Source organism: Ostrinia furnacalis, unplaced genomic scaffold, assembly GCF_004193835.3.
Source record: "Ostrinia furnacalis isolate ACB-3 unplaced genomic scaffold, ASM419383v2 OfSCF1207, whole genome shotgun sequence".
In the NCBI taxonomy this organism is placed as follows: Eukaryota; Metazoa; Arthropoda; class Insecta; order Lepidoptera; family Crambidae; genus Ostrinia; species Ostrinia furnacalis.
The window spans coordinates 306,549-317,660 of record NW_021131446.1 but is presented as its reverse complement, the minus strand read 5'-3'; the positions used below and the strand labels follow the sequence as shown (position 1 = coordinate 317,660).

At 36.8% G+C, this 11,112-nt stretch overlaps 1 protein-coding gene across 1 annotated transcript in view; it reads left to right on the top strand.

Moving 5' to 3' along the window:
* Positions 1-2,884: 2,884 nt before the first annotated feature.
* The window catches only part of LOC114351830 (uncharacterized), a 32,805-nt gene continuing 24,577 nt past the window's right edge, over positions 2,885-11,112 (top strand). Inside the window, exons 1-2 of the mRNA XM_028303167.1 lie at positions 2,885-2,898; positions 4,955-5,177. Of these exons, the coding sequence (XP_028158968.1) occupies positions 2,885-2,898; positions 4,955-5,177 (237 nt within the window). The remainder of the gene's footprint in view (positions 2,899-4,954; positions 5,178-11,112) is intronic.

Sequence of the window (11,112 nt, the reverse complement as noted above, 5' to 3'; positions counted from 1 at the left end):
ATACTTACGGTTAAAGTTAGGTGGTGCAACTCAGCTTAAATGTGCGACAGATATAACAAAAGACTCCAGGCACGAAAATATATTGATTAATAGCAGCTTTGCACATGGTATATCTAGTCCAAGAAAAGCAAGCAATCATGAAAAATTTATAAACGCTCCTTTATTTGTGTCATATTTAAGTTTATGCATGTATTTGTGTAAAGATTGATCCGGAATTAATTTCCATGAACTGATCTCCATTCAGTACCTACTTGCATGCAGTTGAATCATTGGCTTAAATATATTTTAGAGAACCAAACTTGACAGTCCTTTTATAATGGGCCTTACAGTTGCTTTATAGACATCTATGAGGAAATCTATCGTCATAAAATTTTGTTCTACATTAGAAAAGTATACAAAAACACATTTCACAACGGCTGTTTGTTACACTAAACACAACGTCATTTTACGTCAAATTCAATATCGCTACATAAGTACTCGCAACTGGTTTCCAATATAGAAAGTGCTCTTATCTGACGTTTGAATCATGACTTTCAACCTGTCCTGACGCAATTGACTAGTTTTAGTTAAATTACTTTTGGTAGTGATTCTATTTGCTTGTATTTGATCTTTATAATACGTTGTATTAAAAATGGTAGTAGGTGATCCTCTCCTTTCTCAACTTAGGCTGATTTCCACCACATAACTTTGACGATAACCGATGTTTTTTGTATGGAGTTTGACAGATTTTTGACGGTTGTTAAAGTTAAAATAGGATGATGCAACCGAGCCTTAAACATTCCTGTACCAAATAAGAAGATTCATTTATTAATCTGACAAGTACAGAGAATTCGTTTTAGCGAATATTTTTATTTTTTTATTTTATTTTCTTTATTAGGAAAACATACAGCTTAAATTATGATACATCCCAACTAATATTATAAATGCGAAAGTAACTCTGTCTGTCTGTCTGTCTGTCTGTCTGTCTGTCTGTCTGTCTGTCTGTCTGTCTGTTACGCTTTCCCGCTTAAACCTCGCAACCGATTTTGATGAAATTTGGCATAGAGATAGTTTGAGTCCCGGGAAAGAACATAGGATAGTTTTTATCCCGGTTTTTGAAACAGGGACGCGCGCGATAAAGTTTTTCTGTGACAGACAAAATTCCACGCGGGCGAAGCCGCGGGCGGAAAGCTAGTGTAGAATAAAATCTAAGAACGAAATCCTTACTTGCAAGTTAATTAATGAAAATGAACTTTGTGAAACAAGTAAAGATAATAATAATAATGTTCTATATCGAGTTCGTCGTGAATAAGCAAAAAATCTACGTAAATACGTATGTCAACAAACGTAAAGTGTATTAAACAAAGATCATGTCTTTCGGCCTTGAGATTTAATTAACATGAATTTACGTCAACAAGCACTCTATATTTCTAAACTAAATGGTTTTATTTGATACTTGTGCCAAACAACAGATTCTGACTTATAAAATTGCAGAGACTGAAAATATCGCTGTTCAAGAAGGATTCAAGTATCGAAGGACCCACTGCGTCAAAGGCAACCGCCACACCACAAGGCCATGGGGGCGTCGATATAGTTTTAGGAATCTCCTGCTTAGGAATTTCAGCGACAGCTGGCTGTCTTTTAGAATTCCGTCCACTTTACCGCCGCGTAGTCTGCCCCCGCCTGCGTGCCAAGAATTCATTAGATGGAGCTGTTTCGAGAACAGTGTTTTTAACAAAAGAACGTTTCAATTGCTATTATTATCAGTCGAAGTTTGGAGAAATATTTGGATTTAGTTCGTTTCATGCATGCGGAGCGTACATTTTATATTACGCTTGCGTATTCGGTGAAGTTTTCCTAAAACTAGCTAACGGTGATGCGATGGTGAAAATCCACGAAATCGTTCATTCTAAGCAAAGCGGGCTAGTTGGTAAAAATACAGTTAAACTAAATCAAGAGTTTAAATTGCACATGACAATTTATATGTGTTCTAAAATTTACGAATTTTCCTAGTTATTTTTTTGTAGAGTTGCATAATTTGGTTTGTAAACTAGCACCTCTGATTGTTGAAATCATAAAGTATTATTGTAACTTATTTTAGTATAACGAAAACAATGTGATGTAAGTTTATAATGAAAAATATTTAAAAAACTTAATACCTATTTCGTTTCTTGGAAAAACACTGATGATAACGAGTTAATTTAAAAGCCTGTTTTCTAAAACGACGTTGAAATATGAACCTATCTCTAAGAATAAAAAGATTCGAGCCTAAGATTGGTCTAAATATTTAAATTAAGCCAACCAAAGATTGCTCGAGTTTGAATCCAGTTTTAGCATAATTTCGTATACAGATTTAATGTTTTGCTACTATAAAAACCTTTCAAAAACATTTGTATGAGAAATTATATTATTGTGTATGAGGCCCTCTTCGCGATCTTATACAAATAAAGCACGCCTCCACACACGTCACTAAGCAAAGTGAATTTATATTTACCGATGTGATCTTCACCAGATCGTCGGTCCACCTAGTGGGAGGCCTGCCCACGCTACGTCTTCCAGCTCGTGGTCGCCACTCAAGAACTTTTCTGCCCCAGCGGCCATCATCTCTTCGAGCTATGTGAAGGTCGCGGGAAGTACCTGGATGCAAGCGGCGCAGGACCGGTCTTTGTGGAAATCCTTGGGGGAGGCCTTTGTCCAGCAGTGGACGTCTTTCGGCTGAAACGAACGAACGAACGAANTATATTTACCGATGTGATCTACCAAACGGTAAGTCAGTTTGCCTGATCGGACTACACCTCTATTTATGAAATCATGGGCCTATTGCTTTTTTATATAAATTACCTACATGCTGAAATTATTCCTAGGTGTTTTGGCCTCAGTCTATGTTTACTACGTGGATTGCATAATGCTTGCCTCCAGGTAAGGCCAAGTGATTCGTGTTGTCAAGTTCAAAGACACGACAAACAACGCAAACGGTTTTAATAAATAAAAGTTGAATGAAATACTGAAATATTTACTACATAGGTATTAACACTTGTTTATCTAATTTCAGTTTCTGAAGAAACATGGAACTTTAAACGGAAAATTTTATACTTTAAAGTTGAATCCATTATTGGATTTTTGAAGCTGTGTTGTTGTTTCACAAGTCTTTATTTAAATAATAAAGTAAAAGGGACAAAAAATATGCTTGCCGCTAATGAGTTTATTAAACTCAATGACGTGACAATGACTTTAAGAGGAGCAAAATGTTTGCTTTATATTCTCTATTTTGAATGTGAAAATGCAACAAGATTACACATACAATAAGAAGTAACTTTCTGCTCTAAATGTAAGACAAAGAACAAAAAACTATCACACGATATCAAGTTGCTTATTTTTTAATACGTTCTTCAGTTCTTACAATCATTTCTTAAGAGAGAGGACGTAAATGCGCGTTCGCCTGCTTTTTAATTGACATAAAATCAGACAGAGAGGTTTTGTCGGACCTTCGGTGACCGCGGCCCTAGAGGGCCATTCCACAGATCAATTTCAATATCGATTTTCTCTGTCCTGCTCTCTTGCCTAATATCTTAGTGTGAGTGAAAGAGGCGGGTTTAAATGGAAGTTATCAATATTGTTTTACAGAGTAGAGCTCATAAACCGGCTCGGCCGGTTCGAGGAGAGACGCCATCGCAAAATTTCGGCCATATTGGCGGTAAAAACTGGGATAAGTGACGTTGGAGTCTGGAGTTTAAACGAAGGCCTGCTGCTTTAAAAAGAGCTTGAATTGCGATGCGCATTCGTAAGTATTGGGGTAGAAATGAATTTTACAACGCAAAAAGTACGGACTAACGCAACATTTGAAGAAATTTAGTTATAATACCTAATGAAGCTATATACTTTAATGTATGTTGAAACTAAAACAGAAACCTACTGTAATTTACCAAATGGCTAGAGCCATAACTTGGAGAAAATGATTATGATGAAATATATTAGCTGTGCCCGCGGCGTCATATGACTGAAAAACCCCTATCACCTAAGGGTATGAAAAATTGTTTTAAATATCCTAATCTCAGACCTACTGAATGTACACCCAAAATTTTATAAGAATCAGTCAAGCTGTTTCGGAGAACACTGACACGAGTATTTCTCCTTATTAAAGAAACAATGACTTCTGGTACTCTCATCATACTAACATTTTCCAAGGATTCAAATCCACAACCGCATTCGGCGTTGTAGGGCGAACCACGCGCCGTACGACCTTCTGTTTCCTTTTATAATATTATATATAATATATGAATATGAACACTATTTATACTAACACCGGTTCGTCATATTCTCGTATAAGGTCAACATTCTTGACCTCGAAGTACACCGCAGCGTGGCAATTTAGCCTAAAATCTGATACACGTGTAGAACTTGAAGTTCATCAACATCTGACATATAATATCGGTGTTGAGCGACGCTCGGGGAGCTACCGCGGTAAGAAACGTCATTGTCACTGACTACAGAGTATAGAATGACTTGCGGTAAGCGCCTAAAATGGACGTGGACTAGTAAATTGTGTTATAGGACTTTTGGCACTAAATTTGGCAGTTGTCGTGCCTGCAAATATAGGCATCTCGTAGCACGTTGCTTTGTCTAACAAAACGAGTAACTAAAAAGATACAGTTTTAACTGTATAGTCAACGCCAATAGAAAATGGCATTTTCACATTGAAACCCTTGTCATGAGTGTATCTTTGATTGCACTGTAAAATTATCGTAAATTACTGATTATTTAATAAATAAATGAATATCCTTGGACTTTTATTATACGCTTCTAGTCCCACTGAGTAAAGCTTGTACTATGGGTACTAGACAACTGATATGAACATACTTAAATTCTTTTGTTTTACTTGGTTACACAAAAAAACAAAAAAGGCCATTGCAAATCAAAAAAAAAACCACCCAAAAAGCCTGAAAATTTGACTTACGCGGTTCGAGTACCACATCAGTGATCGCCGTGACGTCACCGCGCGCCGGCCAATCGCGTGCCCGAGCGCGCGGGGCGGCGGCGCGAGCGCAGCGCGGGCCAGTCGCGCCCCGCCGCCGGCCCGGCCGCGCGTGCCGGCCGACGGGCCGACTCCCCTGGCCCTATCCACCAGTGAGTGTGTGTTTCTTAATTGGAGCGCTCGTGAAAAACCACGCCGGCCTCCAGAATACAGGACCTTCAACGTGGTAAGTTCTAAGCCTAACCATCTCGATCCTCAACTCAATTCTAGATTTGAAAATTATAACTTGAATCGAACTGCCTAAGGCGGGAATTGAACCCACGACCTTCCGCTTGCCGGGCGACTGCTCTTACAACTGAGCTACTTAGACACTGGATGAAACCGTCGAAATTTTCAAGTGTCGAAAGTTTCTTCAATATTGGGTATAATCATTTCTAGATTCTCCGAATCAAACCAATTATTGGGCGGCAAATGATTTGAGGATCAGCCCATAGGAAACCGGTTTCACAACCGAACGAAATTCACAAGTTAATCGACGGAAAAAACCTTTACATCGCTTTTTTAAATGGCTGTAATTAATTACTCGGGTTAATAACGCATTTTTTGTGGACAGAACATGCCATGAAAAAGCGCGGTTACCCAGACTTCTTAATTAATATCGCTAAAGCGTGGGAGAGTAGGTACATCGGTATTCACTGGAATTTTTCTAAGTTGTTCAGCTGAGAACTGCTTCTTGTTATATTTTGTGCTATCGTAAAACACCTATTTACTTTAAAAGATTTAAAATTAAATTGATATACGAGTTAAGGGAGTAACAAAAACAGTATTTTATGTATTTGCCGATACAGAAAGTTCTTTCGGGAAGTCCCAACAACCAAATCTTCTGATCCGTCAGGTTCAAGGAGCTGACGCCTATCTAAATATCTTTATATAACACGCAACAAGCGATCTACCACTTATTTATTTATCTTACTAGCTTTCCGCCCGCGGCTTTGCCCGCGTGGAATTTCTGTCACAGAAAAACTTTATCGCGCGCGTCCCTGTTTCAAAAACCTGGAGAAAAACTATCCTTTGTCCTTTCTCGGGACTCAAACTATCTATGCCAAATTTCATCAAAATCGCTTCAGTGGTTTAGGCATGAAAGCAAGACAGACAGACAGACAGAGTTACTTTCGCATTTATAATATTAGTATAGAGTATAGATATAGATTACACACGGTAATCTTTTTACTCGTCCATCATTAACTTTTGAATAGGCAACATAGAAAACTACATCTGTGCGTCTAATGGTGAGGCCTATCTCATATGAATACTCGTCTCCGAGCATCCGGGTTCAACGCCGCCCACGGCAGCCTTGACCGGCGCGAACTCCTGCGCACCGCCTCCGTCTGAGGTGATTCAGACATTCAGACCGCTCGATCATAAAGTTTTTCCTTGGAAATACATTTTCTTTGCGTCCGACAAGGAAAATGCATTAACTATTTCGATTGCGCGTCCATTTTGTTGGCTAGCAAGTTAGTTTTTGAGTAAATTCAATATTTTGCCCTTTACTAAGAAACTATGTTGAAGAATTTTCCAAGACAAAACTGAGGCACGTAAAAAAGGCGCGGGTTCCAATTCCAGCATTAGAACTTAAAAAGGGAGTAAAAGATTTCTTGAACTTAAATCTTTTATGGGAGATATTTTATGCATTTAGTGTATTGACAAACTTTCGGTATTTTAAAGTACAAAAATTACATACAAATACTAATAAATATGTATACTATAAAATAATTGTACCATCTTACTATAATAGTAACTATAACCATAACCACTGTTTTTTGTATGGAGTTTGACAGACTTATGACTTCTGCTAAAGTGAATATTTCTAAAGTCAAAGAAATTCAATATTAAATTTCTTTGGTGTGAGATTCCCATACAAATGTATGGATTAAATCCATGACGCGGTCGAGCGCGTTGATGTCTTCTCTACGGGGAGGGGCGTTCCGAGCGCCACACCACGATTACCATACATAATTACAATTTCACACACGTTTCATACATTTCCATAGCTACACATATTATATTATAATTGTACTGTGAGAATGTAACTTTTTACTTAATTTCATTGAGATATTTTTATAAATTAATAGTTTTTTTTGGAAGTTGATAAAGATAGTGAAGATTTTTTGATTTGATATTCATTTGGTTACGTTAAAAATAATTTTAAATGTGTACTATTGGAATTCTGAAATTAAGTGAAAAGTGTAGATGTAGTTTTGAAATACTACACACTGAATTGGAAAGTATACAAAGGACCGTAAATTCCTGAAAAGACGCCCTCAATTCGTTTTAAGACTGTGATTGGTTAAATTAAATATTTACGAGTAGATCAATCATAGACTTCAATAATTTTAGTCATAGATTCATAATGCGGTCTACAAGTACGGGTAATTTTCCATAAGAGTAACATCTTGATTAAAACACAACACAAGTCACGTGTCGCACAGCTACGAGTATAATACACTCAGATATGGATTAATATCGATACGGAACGCTGGTATCTCATATTTTCCCCTCCGTTTGCTCTCACAATAAGTGGGACGTGAAAAAATCTATCTGCTCCCGAATATTTTATTATAACATTCCTATATTTTCCTTATTACAAAAATATCTCGTATTTCTCGGATTTTCTATTAGATACTAATATTGTTATGGATGAAACTATCGGGAAAGAAGTTTCCTTTTCTGTAATGCTGCAACAATACATTTCATTTTGATAATTATTTACTTTTTATGAAACAGAAAATAAAATAAATTTTACTTTTCTGTATAAAACTTGCAGTTTGCGCAGAGAGTTTGACTGATTGGTTTGAAAGTGTATTTTATAAAGACAATATTTACCAGTATTTTTTTTGGTACAAAAATATTAGATTTAAACGGCATCTGAAAATATAGGTGTATGTTTAGTAAAGCGTAATTGGAAGATTTCTAATGAACACAAGATTACGCGTGCACAGCCGCGGGCAACGGCTAGTATTTGACAATTTAATCGTAATAGCAACAATCGCTGTAATGATAAATAATAGCAACTGCTTGCGAAATAACGTTTGAGCGTCACGTGGAAACTTCAACATTTCATGTTCTTATTTCACGGTACATAAATTAATATTTTGTTAACTTGTATCTTGTTAAGTTTGAAAAAAATAGATGCATTATAAACGATATTGTACAATTTAGAGTTATAAATCGAAAGATTGACAACTAGAAAAGTTATTACGCCGGTAGATGTATCGGTAGTTACAAAATAAGCACGGAACCGGGTTCTAATAATGCGAATTTGATGATGTATACCTAACGCTGATGATTGCATTGAACCTTTGCGAGATCGAATCAGAAATGAGGAGATCCATAAACGAACCAAAGTCGCTGACATAGCCCGACGGATTAGCAAGCTGAAGTGGCAATGGGCAGGGCACATAGTACGCAGAACTGACGGCCGATGGGGCAGAAAGGTTCTGGAATGGAGGCCGCCCGCGTACCGGAAAACGCAGCGTGGGACGTCCACCTACAAGGTGGACCGACGACATCGTAAAGGTAGCAGGGAAGCGCTGGACGCAGACCGCTGCCAATCGATCAACATGGAAAGCATTGGGGGAGGCCTATGTTCAGCAGTGGACGTCCTATGGCTGAAGATGATGATGATGATGATGNGAAAACGCAGCGTGGGACGTCCACCTACAAGGTGGACCGACGACATCGTAAAGGTAGCAGGGAAGCGCTGGACGCAGACCGCTGCCAATCGATCAACATGGAAAGCATTGGGGGAGGCCTATGTTCAGCAGTGGACGTCCTATGGCTGAAAAGATGATGATGATGATGATGACCTAACGCTGATGTATGACGGAGGAACAACTAAAACCTATATTACTACGTGATTACCTTAAGACACTATATTGGTTTCAGTTGTGTAAATAGTGCTCAAATTGTTATTTTGTAGCACACTAAAAAGAAGTTTTAATATTATCTTTTCTTTTTGAAGAGATAGACATCAAGCATTTAACGAATGGGTAGTGACCATACTTTAATGACTATAATTTTGCTGTTAAGATCAGAAATCGAAGTAATGAGTAACTTTCATAATTTTAAACATGAAGTTATATGTGTTAGTAGCGAATGTATAAGTATAATATATTTTAAAATAGGTCATAGCCTGAAGGCCTACGTCTTTCGTCACCGTCTTCTTGACCACACGGGTTTCGCCACGTATCGGCACTTACAAATAAGTTGCATATCAGAGTTGGCCAACTTAATGTTAATAACGTCTGGTTTCTCGTTTCTGTCGCGGACATTTTTGTACCTAATTGTTGTAATTGGACGGCTGCGTAAGCGCAACCTCGTTTCTGCGTACGCTTAAAAGGTTGTTGAGGATTTTTATTTCAATTTTAGTGTTAAATAATGTAGGTACAGGCATCTCAGTGATAAGCTACATGAAAAGGTAAAGAGATATTATGTTTTAAGTATATTTGGAGCGGAATTTAGGTAAATGGATTTTTCCGTATCTTATAAAATTCCATGTTCGTAATTGACGATCGAATTTAAGATATTATAACGTGATTTTTGTGATGAGTAAATTGCTTTGTGATTTCTATATTTGAGATCATTATTACTCTAATTTACAAAGAAATTAAAAAGTACTTAATGCTCTGGTTGATATCAAACCATTCTGCTGTCTTTATCAACATAATAAATACATAAATTCCAACCTATGTATCATGTGTGAATCTTAACTAGGCCTAGCCTAGGTGTGGCTGAAACTAAGTTGTCTTAGTAACTTGGGAAAGTTTTAAATTTATTTTTGATAGTAATAGACTTTTATTAACACATCTTTCTCGTTCCCCCAAAGGTACCGCGGCTAATTAGAAGTTATTAATTAATTCAAATTGTGTCCAATTAATGGGCCCGTAAGAACCCTCATTGTTTAGGGTTCCTACACTATTTACATAGCCACTGACCGTGAATGTGAGGCGTGTGAATCCGCGTCGGCGAAGAATGCGCCCGGAAAAATCTAACAATCCGTAGGGTACCCGTGGTTTTGGCTCAAAAAAGGATTTTAGGATTCCCAATTTCTTTAAAAAACAGGTTTATTCATATTTTTGTAGTTGTGAAAGTAATGTTGTAGTTTGAAAATGTTAACTGATAAGATATTATTTCTCATGATGCGGTGTATTAGTAGGTTTGGTTTGAAAATGTGAAATAAGAAATAATATGACAGTGAATATTATAGTTAAGTATATTTTAGAAACAATATGTTTGTGAGAATAAATTACAATCGGCACAAAACTAGCCTACGTATGTTTATTGAGATACCTTCAGCAAAATAATATTTACTTAACGTTAAATTTATTGTCTCATATCTATCTTTAACAACGACACATGAAATGTGTGATTTTCATATAAATTCAAAAATATCCCCATTTGACTACTAATTGGTGTGTTCATCACAATCTTCCCCCTTTGTTCTTGTAACTGTATTTTGTCTAACTGAGAATTAGTCATTGGTGCGTCTCCCATTTACATAGGCAGTGGCCGTGAATTTCTCGTGTGAACGACAGAGCGTTCACTCCGACTTGGCGCCAGGGCTGCCAACCGTAAATCTTATAGTTCTCACACGATAATTTTTAGACTCGAGATAGCCTAAATAAAAATTTACAGATTTAGTGGAAAAAGAAAAGAAAAACAGATAAACAGAGTTATTTACTATCGTTATTATATCACAAGTACGGATATTACTGAAAACGTAGGAAGACGTTCTGAAATCTATAATGTAAAATAAACTATTGAAACAAATACTCATTACTCACTGTATAAAATTTGCCATTTATCGACTGTTTAAAAATTCTTTAACCTCTTTTAGTTTCAGTGATAACCCTATTTGACGCTGATAGCTAAATTGAATTAGAAACGGTACGGTTTGTCTGAATTTGTGTGAATGCTATTGGAGTTTTCACGATTGTAATTTTGCGGCTTTTTATTTTTTGTTTCGCAAATTAAGATTGACAATTTGCTCTTGGCTATACTTTTTATTATTCACTGGTGGGCTGCCGTCTCGTTACAGTCACTGACTGTAGAGTTTTGTAAAATTACACGAGATAAAATAATTTCAATTCGTCCATTGTAGT